The sequence below is a fragment of the Emydura macquarii genome, unplaced genomic scaffold (assembly GCF_026122565.2).
Source record: "Emydura macquarii macquarii isolate MOO-44397 ecotype Brisbane River unplaced genomic scaffold, CSIRO-AGI_Emac_v2 contig_2768, whole genome shotgun sequence".
Classification (NCBI taxonomy): Eukaryota; Metazoa; Chordata; order Testudines; family Chelidae; genus Emydura; species Emydura macquarii.
The window spans coordinates 48,627,491-48,641,365 of NW_027132905.1; the positions used below are offsets into that span (position 1 = coordinate 48,627,491).

Here is a 13,875-nt window from a genome sequence, read left to right on the forward strand (position 1 = left end):
GGAAGACGGAAGCGGGGTCGGGGACCGGGCGCCCGGAGCACAGGGTGTGTATCGCTCCCCTCCATCCTCAGGGGGTCCGGCCCGGGGTGGGTGCTGGCCCTTTAAGGGGCTTCGCCATGTGATCTAGGGATGACCCCTTCCCGCGGTCCCTGGTCCGGTCCGGTCCGGTCCGGGGCTCGGGCTCCGCCTGAGGCCTGGCCAGGGGCAGTGGGGGTGACAGTCGGGGCGCCCTGCTGGGCGCTGGCTTTGGGCAGTGGCCTGGTGGGAGGTGACATGGGGGAGGCTCGGGGGGGCGCTGCGGTGAGGTGGGGGCAGTGATGGGGGATGGTGGGGGCTGCGGACAGCGGGGGGGGCCCTGCCGGGGAGTAGCATTAGCAAGCACAGGGGGCTCCCCTCGCTCAGTAGCGGGGGTGCAGCGAGGCACAGGCTGCGCTGTTCCTGGGCACCTGGCTCCTTTCTCTTCCTCCCACCGCAGCCCCCCTGCCTGGGCCACCCCCCCAGGTGTCAGCAGCTGTGATTTAAAGGGCTGCTCTGTCAGATGCCACGTGCCTCCAAATTTACATGTCCTAAACATAAGATCGCATAAAACCTGAAGAATGTTGTTGTGACTTTGCGGGGTGTCTTTACTTTTAAAAGTCCAGGGCTAGTATTTCTCTCTAACAAATAATAATTAAAAAAAAAAAATCCCCTGCTAGATAGCGTCCAGAGTCCGAAGACTGTAGCTCTAAGAACCTATCGGTGAAACTGACTGCCTTGATTCCCACTGCCCAAGATGCAAACTGTGCAGAAAATAAGCAAAGAGCGTAAACAGTGAAAAACTGGGTTAAAAAAAAACAACTCCTCCATTCTCAATAATCTAAGGTGTTATAAATAATATCTGTGATTACATTTATTTACGCTATCAGTTTAAAAATCTAACCACATCTGTATGAAATTGTTTCACTGACTTTTGCAAGCAGTGCTCAAGGTAACTGTAACAGATTATTAAACATGATTTTTGGATTCTTTCATTTTATTTAATTGTGGGTTTGGCAGCATTTTATGTAGTCAGTTTCACTGTTGCCATTGTGCATTTAGTTTCAGGAGGTGATTATTTGGGCTGCTTACATGCGAACAGGAGAGAGAAACAATATTTGAGAAATAGGAAAATATGATTTTGAAAAACACAACATTGGTGGCTCAGAGGCAGATGTAGTACCTGAAAATATTCTAACTCCCTTTTTTGGAACTGACTAGATTTCAAGGTGGCATTATCCCTTCAACTAATATGGTCCCATGTAACTGTAAGCCATCAAAGTTTGTTGGTTTCTGATTACTAATCTAGGACTAGCATTTTGAAAAGTATACTGGTCCCTAAGGGTCTGTGCTAGTCCTGATAAATGACTTCAGATATTGGAATGGCAGAAACAGCTACAATGTATTGCTTTTTAATACCTGAAGTCTGGTAGCGAGCTGTTAGAAGGTGTAAAGCATAGGTCTCTTGCTCTAAAGTTCTCAAGATAGAAGCTACTAAAATGTTGAACTGCAAGAGAAGCAAAATGATAATTAGAATGATGTGATATTTCGTGACATGCAAGGGCTGGAACAGACTCTCTACCAAATCCTACCTTTTTAGTAGTACAAGACATGAATTCTCGTCCTGGTTGTTTGAAGGTAATGGGGGCCTTTGGTCTTGCAGTTCTTTTGCCACTAGTTCAGGACTAAATATAGGGGTTACTGGATTTTGCACCTGTGTAACTTGTAATCCCTAGTTTTGCGCTTCTGTTTTATGCATATGGAAACTCTCCTGTCCAGGTTGTCTAAAGGAAGAGAAATGGAACTGAAAAAGTTAAGCATCTCGTTGGTTGTGGTTCTGGTTCTGGTCTTGGTCCTGCAAATTTTGTCTGCAGTGGATTTTGACCCATACAGAATTCTTGGGGTCAGCAGGACATCTAACCAGGCTGACATTAAAAAGGCTTATAAGAAGCTCGCCCGGGAATGGTAGGTGGATCAAAACATGTTGTGTATTAAATAATTTCTGTAAGGTAGAGCCAGCTATTTTTACCAGTGCACCAAATATTTGAGAGAGAAACCATCATCTACAAAATAAAAACAAAACTGTTCAAAATTATACAATAACCATTTTTCCCTATCAAAAGTGTACTTGCTCTTACCATGAATAAAACTATTTTCTAAATAGTGAGCCACATCCATAGCTGGTGTAAATCATCTCAATCCACAATGGAACTACACTGATTTATTCCATTTGAGGAGCTGGCCCACTGTTCTCAGGTAAATGTATCTGCTGTGCAGGGAGGAACTTTTATTTTATTTTATTTTTTAAAGGAGAAGGAAAACTAAAGTGTTTCCTAATAAAGGGCCCAAATATTCAGCCTTATAATGAGAAGTACTTGCTTGCATGAGTAATCCCATTGAATTCAATGACGCTTCTTTTGTGAGTAAGTATTACTCAAGATAAAGTTTGTAGAATTGGACCTATAATGCTTAGTTTCCTTGTTCGTATGTGTATTTTAAGTAAAAGGTTGGTCATACACTATGTTCTGTATATATTAGGAGAGTTTTAATCTCACTTAATTTACTCACACAAACGGCTAGTCGACTTCAATGGAACTATTCGCAGGATGAAGGATTACTCATGTAAACTGAAGGATCTGGCCCTAAATTATAACAATTTGTGTATACTGCATATGCTGTAATGTTTGCTGATGGCTCTAACTTCCCGTTCATCTGGTACTCTGGATATCAGATTCTGCAAGGTCTGATATGAAACTCTTTCCCACCCCCCCATCTTGTACATCACAAAATATAGCATATTGAAAAAATTACCAAAGGCATAAATTTAAGAAACAAATGTCTTTTAATAACTTCTGTACTATATCTTAAGGGTTGTCATAAGAATTGCTACAGGATCACATTCACTAGTTAATTCCTCTAACTAGTTATGTGTGCTCCTCACACAGACATCCAGTGACTCAAGTGACTGACTCTATTAAATATATATATTTATAGAAAACTATTAACAGGCAGAATAGAACTGCAGATTTACCAAGTAGCTGCTCTGCCTAATATATGTAGGGCAGCAGATAGAGCATGCATCTTTCAAATTGGTAGGATTGTTGCTAAAGGAATTTACTGCTTAGTGTTAAATCTACTTTTTAGCTCCTCTTGGACTGTTTATTTATTTAAAAAAATTTGAAACCAAGGAAATGCTTTTACATACACCATTCAAATCCTATTGAAATTCTTTATGTGGTTTAGCCTGGACTGGAGGAATAAACTTTTGGCACAAATCTGCTTTAAACATCAGATGGATTAAGAAGTGAATACCAGTAAATGTCATTAATGTCTATGTATCCCACTTAATATGAATATTGAACTGAAGTTGACAGCATTTGTGGCTTGCTGTGTATCCCTGTGATAAATTGCTAATGCTTTCTAAAGAACAAAATCCATTTTTTTTTTTTGCACTGTAGGCACCCTGACAAAAACAAGGACCCAGGAGCAGAAGATAAGTTTATTCAAATTAGCAAGGCCTATGAGGTATTAAACACTGTTTGATAACTTTGTGCTTCTTTCAGGATGTATGTTAGAGCCTGGAAAGTGCTATTCATCTTTTACAAGTAGCCTTTACTATTTTCCTGTTATATCTACATGGAGCAATTTCTCAGATCTGTGTATAAAAGAGCGGGGTGGTGGAATCTTTGTCTAGGTTTTCTTCACAAAAAACAGCCCCTGGATGCTGATGTCTTTAAAAAGAATATATATCCATTTAACACTTCCCCAGTAATTGGGGGAGATGTGAATTAATTTCAATAAACCACAAACATCCCTCAACTGGAAATGTTGTGAAAGAACAAATTTAAAGTTCTGCGTTTTGATTGCTGAAAAGCATCAAACAAAGAGTAAGGGGTATCCAGTGAGTTCAGCCAAGCAGGCTGGCGCCATCTCTTCATATTTGTTATACGTATTCCAGTGACATTGTAAGTGGGTTTAATCGCTTGAGAACTTTAGTCACTTCTAAAGTAAATTAGCATTTGCAGGTCACTCATCCAAGCCTCACTGAATCAGCTACCTCAGCATGTGGCACCTAAGCCAGTGCTCTTCTGACATCCATGCTGAGCCCCCAGGAATAAAATGAATTCTCATCTCCAAGCTCAGTAGGCAGTTCATGCTTAAAGTGCTGCTTGTCTTGCTGAGCACTTCAGCTCTTCAGATTCACTTCACTGTTAAATGTTTGACTTATGAGAAAGCCATAATAGTCAGTTGGACTGTTTGTTTTAGGACTCGTTTTTATGGCCTCTTAGCGGAGAAACTGAAATGAAAAAAGAATTTGGAAGACATACAGGGTCCGAGAGCTAGGAAGCCTGAAATTAATATTTAAAAAGAATGGTTAGCTAGTGAGTAAGTTTGTACAAAATTCTCCAAATAAATGTTCCGTTTCTTTGTGTGAAATCCGTCTCACTACATGCCACATACATGGATTTGACTACAGGGACACAACTGTAAAAGACATGACAGTTCCCTTTCTTGGAGCTCAACCGGGTAGACATTCAGCAAAAGCAATTCCTCTTCCCAGTGTGTCTGCTCCTTATAGCTATTCAATTATTTTAAGAAGGGGATTTGTCATCCTTCCAGTTCCCTCTCAACATGAGCCAGGCCTTGTTTCTTTTCAACCCTTCTTAACTCTGTAATTAACAGATCCTCTCCAATGAGGAAAAGAGATCAAACTTTGATCGTTATGGAGACGTGGGTGAGAACCAGGGGTACCCTCAGCAGCAGCACCGCCAGTTTCATCACTTCCACGAAAGCTTTTACTTTGATGAATCCTTTTTCCACTTTCCATTTAATTCGGAGCGACGAGACTCCTCCGATGAGAAGTACTTGCTGCATTTTTCGCACTATGTGAATGAGATTGTGCCGGACAGTTTCAAAAAGCCCTACCTCATTAAAATAACCTCGGACTGGTGCTTCAGCTGTATCCACATTGAGCCTGTGTGGAAGGAGGTTGTTCAGGAGCTAGAGGTGCTGGGTAAGAGAAGCAAATTTTAATAATTCAAGATGCAATGTGTTTTCAGAGAGAGGCTGTTACAAAGGTTTCCATTCTAGGCTGCAGCAACTGACTTCAGCTTTTGGAGATTGTGTTGGAGTGTGAATTCAGCTATGGAGCTCCTTTGTAGTTTATCAGTGTGGTGTGAATGGCTTTCTTTCAGTTATTTTCCAGTGTAAGTGGAGGGGCATTGATCCCTTTCTTTCCAATACCAGTCCTCATCAATGAAACAAAGACAAGGGAAACTTAGGTTTAAAACATGAGAAAACATTTTAGATCCGAAGGGTTGGGTCAGTCTCCAGAGAGAGCTAGCGAAAGCCCCATCCCTGGAGATAGCTGGAACTTGATGAGACGAGGCTTTAGAAAATCTTGCCCTTGCAGAGGATGGACAGGATGCAATCTGTGGGGTCTCTTCCATCTCTAAATTCAGTCTGCTGCTGCAATGTGATTAAACCATTTCTAGGGCCTGCATCACTCTAAATACCACCAAGGATTGTTGCATGGTCAGGGGCTACTAGATTATTAAATGTTCTGACATGCAATATAAACATTGCATTGCCCATTGATCTGTCCCGGGAATGGGACTGAGATGCACTCTGGAGTCCAAAGGGCTTTGAGCCAGCCCATACATGACCAGAGTCAAGGCCACTATCATGCAGGACACAAGAAGACGAGAAAATGTGGGCATCCAAAATAAAAATCAGGGAACACTGGAAATATATACTTGGATTCCAGTTAAGTACTTCTAGTGTTTCTTGCTTAGGGTGAAAATTCCTGTCCCCTTTGTGGGTCATCTACATAACTGAAGATGGTCAATACAGGGAACATAAAATCCAAAATAAGAGTGCAGGGACAAGAAGTTGCTGCACTGTATGTTTAACATAATGGTTCTCCTTGGGATTTTAACATGTGGAATAGAGAACCTTTAGACAGAAGAGTAACAAGGAGATGATGCTATTGTTACTCCCTCTTGATAGCAGAGTAATACAACACTCCATGGAATGTGAAAAGGGGAAATACTATGTAGTGCCAGCTGAATAATTCATCCTCTCAGTGCGCGGGATGATGGCAGCCACCTTAGAGCCGATTCCAGTTAGAGGAATTTGGGTCATTCACCAGCCATGTCAAGGTGACCCTCTGTGGATTTGCCTTCCTTGTTCAGGTGTGGGAATTGGAGTCGTCCATGCTGGGTATGAGAGACGCCTAGCCCATCACCTGGGAGCACACAGCACACCATCCATTCTGGGACTCATTAATGGGAAAATATCCTTCTTCCACAATGCGGTCATTCGAGAGAACCTGCGGCAGTTTGTGGAGAGCCTTCTTCCAGGGAACCTCATAGAGAAGGTACATGATAGGCAGATCAGCGGTTCTGGATTCTGGTATGCGCTAGGCACTTGGATCTCTTTATTGTCTTTGATGCATCATCTGATGGAGTCAGTCTCTGATGTTAACTTTTTCTTTGGGCTGTCAGAAGTTTCTGAAGCTATTTGCAATAGCCTTAATAAAGGGAGAAAGGTGGTTTGGCTGAGTGAAGTTGTTACAGCTATAAGAAAAATGCTGGAGCTGGTTTTGAAGGAACCGCTACATTCATGCACAAGATGGAATTTTTCTTCATTTTCCCCTGCGTATTGTAAGATAGGTGCCAGAGTTGACAATGGGACCACCCCACTTACAATAACCCATGTCCTTCTAGGCTAAAAGAGTTCTGCACTGCTTCGTGGTAAGCATTTGATCATACACTTGGCCCACGTTAGGGCTTGTAACTAAATGGGTGCCAATTTGGCACTGCACCAGAGACAGTTACAACTATATTAAGGAATGGTGTTTGAACTCTGCTTGGAGGGTTGCCATGTCCAGGTTCCAAAATGACGCTCCAGTGTGGACATGACCTTGGAGACCATCAGGGTATGTCTCTTCCCCTCCTGCTGCCCAGTTGTGCAAACTGATAAGTACTCTTGGAAGGTTTTGGGCCTGACACGCAGCCTACTGAAATGAATAGGGTGTCATTCTGTTGCCTTCAATAGGCTTTGGATCAGGCCTTTAAATGGGAATTGAGCAGACTGAGCCCTTTTGCCAGACTGGGTTGTTTATCACTAGAGACATTTTAAAGTAAACATACGTTGTTTGACTGCTACCCAGCTCTTTTTGCTTATTCCACATCTGAAGTCATAATCCTCAGGAATGACCTACCACCAGTTAGTTGCTGTGGAAATGATTATGATGTCACTGAGAATTTATTTTATCAAGTCTGGAAAGATCAGCAAAAGCAGAAAGATCTGTTAGTTGAAAAAAAAAATCCTGGTTGTGCACAAATCTCCTTAGCAAGAAGAGCGGTGGGGGCACAATTGTCCTTTATAAAAAAGAAATCGTGACATTTTGGCAGCTTTTCAAGACCCAGTTCAAATGCAGCCATTTAACCTTATTGACCTTCGTTTTCTGCGTGTCCTGAGGTTGAAACTAACATTCTGTTTTACGTTTAAGATTACAGATAAAAATTATGTCCGATTCCTGTCGAACTGGCAGAAAGAAAATAAACCCCATGTCCTCCTATTTGATCATATGCCACTAGTGCCATTGTTATACAAGGTAATGTGTGTGTGTGAGATCTCTGGCATTTTGATAGCTTTGTAAATCCACCTGTCTTAGTAGAGAATGGAATCTCGGTGTAGGCACAGGCTGGATGGTTCTTCTAACCAGCATTACCCACCTGAACACCCAGCAATTTCATGTGTATTATTTGGAGACCGCATAGTCAGGCGACCTGCTTTTACTAATTATATTAAGTCTGAAAATGAGAATAACTTATTTCTCTTACCATAGACAGATCTCTAGTGGAAGTAAGGGTGTGGGGGGGATGTGGGCAAGGGGAGAAATCATAATTCCTTTCTCACCACAAATAGTTAATGATCTGGCCCATTTGAGCACGGTTCTCATTTGAGTTGGAGGATGATGAGCTGCTAAAGAAACATCTGGCAAGATACAGAATGTTAGATTGTAAACTAAAACTGGATCCATCCAACCTTCCTCTGTCATGCGGAAGAAGCTAACTGTAATAAGCCTAGTAAAGGGAATGGACTGACTTTGTTTATGTATCATTTGGCTGTTATGATGGTGGGTGTTATATACTAAACTGGGCTGTTGAGGCTGTGGGGAAATAGTCACTATAAGATGTATTGGGGAAGAATCAAAGCATGATCTGCATTATAAACATGACCTGGAACTCTGTTCCCCTCTAGCTTACTGCTTTTGCGTACAGAGATTATTTGTCCTTTGGATACGTGTATGTTGGACTCAGAGGGACTGAAGAGTTGTCCAGACAATATAACATCAACGTTTATACCCCCACCATGATGATCTTCAAGGAACACATCGATAAACCTGCTGACGTTATTCAGGTATCACTTCATGGCCTGGGTCTTTGTCTGTCTGGGGTTTAGGTAAAATATATAGTAACTGCTTTTCTGGCCTGTTTCTTACATTAGACCGTTGGTCACTGGAGCATTTCAGTCCAACTCTGAGTTGGATGGGAGTATAAATCTGAGTTTCAGAAGGATGTCTTAAACTCACATCAGGAAGGGAGGTAGCTCTGTAGGTTTCAGCAGACATGTGAACTAAGTTGGAGGATAACTGGGTGACAGCTGTGGTTTTCAATGAGACATAGTTTTGTAGCTAAGCTGGTGGAGGAAGGCTGTTCTTTGGGTTTCAATGCAGCAGTGATAGTACAGAAAGAAGGCAGCTCTTAACTAATACAGCTTTCTCAGAAATCCTTAGTCTTCATGGAAGAATCCTTGGCTCTGAGGAATTCCTTAGAATTCACTAGACTCTAGAGAGACTAGTCCAAGTAAATCAGAGGTTTCTCAGAGAAAGTGCGTTTATAGTGAAAGGCAGCATATTGGATATGTCTGAACCTTTGGTCTTGTGCAGGTACACCCCAGTAAATGCTGGGTAGTCAGAAGCCTTCAGTCACTGTTGTGCTTTCTGACAGTTGGGATTCTCATATTACTGGATGCTTGGATTTCTTTTTTCCCTCAGCACCAACAACTGTTTAAAGCCTCTTCTCCGGGGGCAGTCGTGAGTGGCCACACATCCACTCTCCTGAACATCTCTTCCATTGTGTAAAATGTCATGTTGACCTTCATCATGGCGACCCTTTAACACTAGAGCATTCATGTTCCTTGAGAGCTGAACATCCTTCTTGTTTAGCTGACCAATGCTGATCTTCTGTTTGCTTTGTCCTTTCTAGACACGAGAGATGAAAAAGCAGCTCATTGATGACTTCCTTTCCCAGAACAAGTTCCTTTTGGCAGCCAGACTCACCAACCAGAAACTGTTTCATGAGCTGTGTCCTGTGAAGAAGTCTCACCGTCAGCGGAAGTAAGGCTCACTGTGATGGGGGTGCCTTCTGTCCTTATGCCCTCCTACTCCCAGTGGCTGCTTACAGGCGACTTCTTGTCTAACTCTCAGTGGGGTTGCAGAAAGGGGTTCATCGGAAGAATAGAAATTGCTAGACAGGAGCAGAGCAGTGATTCATGTAATCTAGTATCCTGTCACCATCAGTAGCCAGTGCCAAATGCTTCACAGGGACATCCAAGAAGCTCTTCAGTGTCAGTGTTGGGACAACCTGCTTCCAGGGAAGTTTCCTTCTAACCTCTACTAGTTAAAGGTTAGGTCTGTATCCCTTCAGAGCTGTTGAGGGGTGGGGTGTCTCTTTATATGTAGTATTAGAACTATGGATGATGTTCTTATCCATCTAAATGTCTAATCTGCTTTTGAATCCTGCTAAGATCTTGGCCTCTGTCCTGTGGCAATGAGTCCCACAAGCCCATTGTGCATTGTGTGAAAGTGCTTCCTTTTGATCGGTTTCAAACATGCCACTTTTCAGTGCCATTGACTATCCCCTTGTTCTTGTATCCTGGAACAGAGTACCGTGCAGTAACTCTGTGGGGACGGGAAGGTGGGAAGGACTGAGATTGGAACATTGACCCATGGAGTGTGTAAGCAGATAGACACAATGATCCTCAGGGTCTGTTCTAGCTGGCGGGGTTGGGTTTGTTATTCCTTTGTGGTTCCAGGCCTGCTGTGACTCCTCCATTTCATTGTGTCGTCTAGGTACTGTGTGGTTTTACTTACTGGCGAGGGTGACAAGTTTGCTAAGGCCTATGAGTCATTTTTGGCCTTTGCTCTGGCAAACACGAAGGACACCGTGAGGTTTGTGCATATCTACAATGACCGTCAGCAAGACTTTGCCCACGCCTTGCTGATGGACGATGAGAAATATTGGGGGAAATCTGCCGTGAGTGTCACATTTTCCTTCAGCCTAATCTGTTGTTCAGTCTCTCTCATTCTCTGAGCTTTATTCCTTTTCACCCCAACCTCAAAAATGTTTCTCAGTTTGAGGGGAGAGAATATTGGTGTGGCTTCTTTGAAATACTATGGGAACATGTCATAGGCAGGATCAGACCTCCCTACTTCTAACAAATCCTCTTGTATTGCACGTTGGCCTGCTCTGCCTCAGGTCAGCCTCTGTTGAAATCCTCATCCAGACCTTCATTGTTTTGTGTATTGCAATTCCCTTCTTTTTGATCTGTCCTGATCCATGTTTTCTAGACTCCAGCCTGTGCAGAGCACCATTGCCTGCCTTCTGACATGTACAAAAGTGTAACCACATCACCTTCCAGTCTCATGAGTCCACTGGCTCTGTTCAATTCACTGTCCAGTTCAAAATTGTCCTCTGTGATCTTAAACCCCTCCATGAACTTGCTCTTGCCAGTCTTATGGATGGACCTTGTCTCTCTCTACTCCTTAACAAACCACTTCTGCTTATTTAGCACTGTCCTCTTCTGTCATTCCACTCTGTCTCTCCACTCTTAAGGTCAGAGCCTTCTCCTCTGCAGCTCCTGCTATTTGGAATGGCCTTCCTATATCTCACCACCAAATCCACTTTGTTTCATTTCACATCTCTGCTGAGAAAAGATCCTTATTTTTCCTCCTTGCCTATACTTCTCAACTTACTCTCCTTCTGACTAACTCTAATTAGTACACTGTAATGTGATGTGGAACGCAGCGTGTCTAAAAAACTTTACAAAATAAGTGTTGTGATTCCACAGAACAGGAGTTGGGGCTTAGAGAACACGTTGTTCACCTCTGTTCCTGTTGGATATTACGAAACATGCAGCTTGTGTTTTTATATTTTTATACTCAAATTCTGATGCTGTGCCCACTCTTTGACATAGGTGTTGTGAGAGATTTAACTGAAATAGCTATTTTTAATTTGGATCCTACATCTGAATTCTGATCTGACATATCTAAGCTTTCTTCCAAATTGATATCTTGTTCCCTGAAGCATGTGACATTATTGATTTGTCCAGGTGGTCATCTTGGAAAGGCTCAATAATGTAGGAAGAGTGGTCTATAGAATCTTGGAAGATGCCTGGAGGGGCAGTGAAGAGGATAACTTCATTCTTTTGGATCTCCTGAATCAGTTAAGAACAGACCCTGGTCTTCTCTCTTCAGACACTGTCCTGTTAGACTTGAATGATGAACTTGCTCCTGTAAGTATTCTCAGTTTTGTAGAGGCATAACAAACCTGTTAGCTGGTTCTAGTTAACTCTAAGACTGCATCACTATGGTCAGTGATGGGTATTGTGTCTGGATTTATGAGTATTGGAGAGACAAGTCTCCTTCACTGTGTACTCAGCAGCATCAGGGGACAGCCCCTGTGATCTGAGGTAGCTGAGCTGGTTTGGACAAGGGGTGCAGAGAGGACAGTCACGTAGTGGATTTGTTTCTTCATGGATGGTGGGGAGAGTGGCCATCTTGTCATTGACCTGTTGTATCTTTACAGGTGTTCTTTCTCCGATGGCTCTACTCCACGATAGAATATGTCTCGGACTGTTGGGATAGTGTATTTCATAACAACTGGTATGGAGTTTGATTTCAAAGATCAATATAGCTCTTATTTTGTGTATATATGTAATAGCCCCTGACTTGCCTGAGGATAAATTCAAAGGCCCATCAAGGTATAGAGGTATCTGACAGGGACAGAATGGGGATTTTGTGCTACTGAAAACATACTGCTCCTGTTGGCAGTAGTCCTGGCTTACCTGTCTTTCTGTGCTGTTTTTCATTAGCATTTAGTATTTTAAAAACATTCTTCCATTTGTTTCCCGCCTTTCATTAGGAGATCGGAACAATGAGTTCACTTCCACTAAAGCCATTCAAATAAGAGACAGACAGTTCAAGGAAAATGACATGCTATGATTTGGGGTGGAAGGGAGCTGAAAACGTGAGGCAGAGCTTGACTGTAGGAACTCTGAACTGATTGCAAACCTTCTCTCTTAGGCGGGAAATGATGCCACTTCTGTCCCTGATCTTCTCAGCCCTCTTCATTCTCTTTGGCACTGTTATTGTTCAGGCTTTCAGGTGAGTACCTACCAGACCATCAGTTGAAGCCTTACAGACCATATTTCAACATCCCAGTTCAAACTTACCCTTTTTAAAAATGCTCCTTTGCAGTGACTCGAGCGATGAGAGAGACTCTCCTCTCCCCCAGAAAGAAGAACCCACTGAACGGAGTGAAAAGAATGACATGAACTTCAGCAAAGAGAACAACAGGTTTCCCTTGCTAACTCCTTCCTGCTCTAGCCAGGCCTTCTCTGCACCTCAGCTTTCCTGCACAAGAGGCTTGGTGGGGCACAGTCTCACCACTGCTGCCTTTCCCCCGAGCTGAGGGGGCAGGTTGGGGAAGGGCAGTGGATAGGTAGGAGGGAAGTAATGAAGCTGGCTGTGAACATGGTGGTGTCACTGATAGGCAGCATGTGAGCGGCAGAGCATGGGTGAGAGCGGCGTAGCTGATATAAAGAATGCCCGGGGAATGGGCACAGCTTGCAGCTAATCAGTGAAAAGCAACACATTGGGCCCTTCAAGGTAGAGAACTGGAAAGTAGCTGTGACTGAAACCTGTCATAGAAGGGGGCCACTGCAAAGTTCTTTGAACTAGCAACAGACTAGTTGCTGTACAGCCAACCTCTTTCCATCCATCTGCCTTTCTCCACATCCTACATTTAAAAGCTATCCTTTCCCCTCCTTACAGTCACTTAGAAACCCACCTGTTTGCCCCTACACAAATGCTTTGTGGAGTGAAGAAGGAGAAGAGACAGTGGTTTGCCAAAGAGCATGGAATCTTTAATCTTTAGCAGGTCAAATGTAAACTGCTTTAATAGGTTTTGGGTAGAGGGCATAGAGTGGTCAGTTTTCAGGGGTTCTGCGCTATGCCAGATTATCCAACACATTGGTACATGAGTTTTGAGTTACTTTTCACTAGCTTACTCTTTCCTTAGAGTGAACAGGTGCATTCTCTGTCCTATGCTCCCTTTTCACTTGAGTCATGCTCTCTGCCCAGCAGGATTCCCAAAAAAGGCTTTGTTGAAGTGACTGAACTAACAGATGTTACCTATACTAGTAACCTGGTGCGCCTGAGGCCGGGTCACATGAATGTGGTTCTGATCCTTTCCAACCCTACCAAAACTACCCTACTTCAGAAATTTGCCATGGAAGTCTACACGTTCACAGGGTAGGTGCCACGTTCTTCCTTGGGCTTCTGCTATGCTCTCAATGGTCTGTATGGTGTCACGCACTGGAAGGGTTGGGGGGTGTCTTGTGATGAGGCAATGCCACGTGTGTATGCTTGCTCTCAAGAAAATCTTCAGCTTCAGTTGGGTGCTAGCACCTGTGAGAAGGCTTACATTGGTAGCTGTTTGATGGCCAACCTTAAATGGGTTGGTGGGTTCAGTCCACTTTGTAATGGATGTATGTCCTCAGCACTGC

At 43.2% G+C, this 13,875-nt stretch overlaps 1 protein-coding gene across 2 annotated transcripts in view; it reads left to right on the forward strand.

Annotated features, from left to right (window-relative positions):
• DNAJC16 (DnaJ heat shock protein family (Hsp40) member C16) overlaps positions 1-13,875 on the forward strand; it is a 17,801-nt gene continuing 3,926 nt past the window's right edge. The window contains exons 1-14 of one of the 2 annotated variants that reach the window (XM_067567487.1): positions 1-44; positions 1,795-1,980; positions 3,474-3,540; positions 4,699-5,029; positions 6,210-6,394; positions 7,532-7,636; positions 8,287-8,445; positions 9,294-9,424; positions 10,160-10,343; positions 11,419-11,601; positions 11,895-11,971; positions 12,392-12,472; positions 12,566-12,664; positions 13,451-13,621. In XM_067567487.1, coding sequence (XP_067423588.1) covers positions 1,814-1,980; positions 3,474-3,540; positions 4,699-5,029; positions 6,210-6,394; positions 7,532-7,636; positions 8,287-8,445; positions 9,294-9,424; positions 10,160-10,343; positions 11,419-11,601; positions 11,895-11,971; positions 12,392-12,472; positions 12,566-12,664; positions 13,451-13,621 — 1,940 coding nt within the window. In that variant the 5' untranslated portion in view covers positions 1-44; positions 1,795-1,813. The remainder of the gene's footprint in view (positions 45-1,794; positions 1,981-3,473; positions 3,541-4,698; positions 5,030-6,209; positions 6,395-7,531; positions 7,637-8,286; positions 8,446-9,293; positions 9,425-10,159; positions 10,344-11,418; positions 11,602-11,894; positions 11,972-12,391; positions 12,473-12,565; positions 12,665-13,450; positions 13,622-13,875) is intronic. The other variant, XM_067567488.1, reaches the window with a different exon arrangement.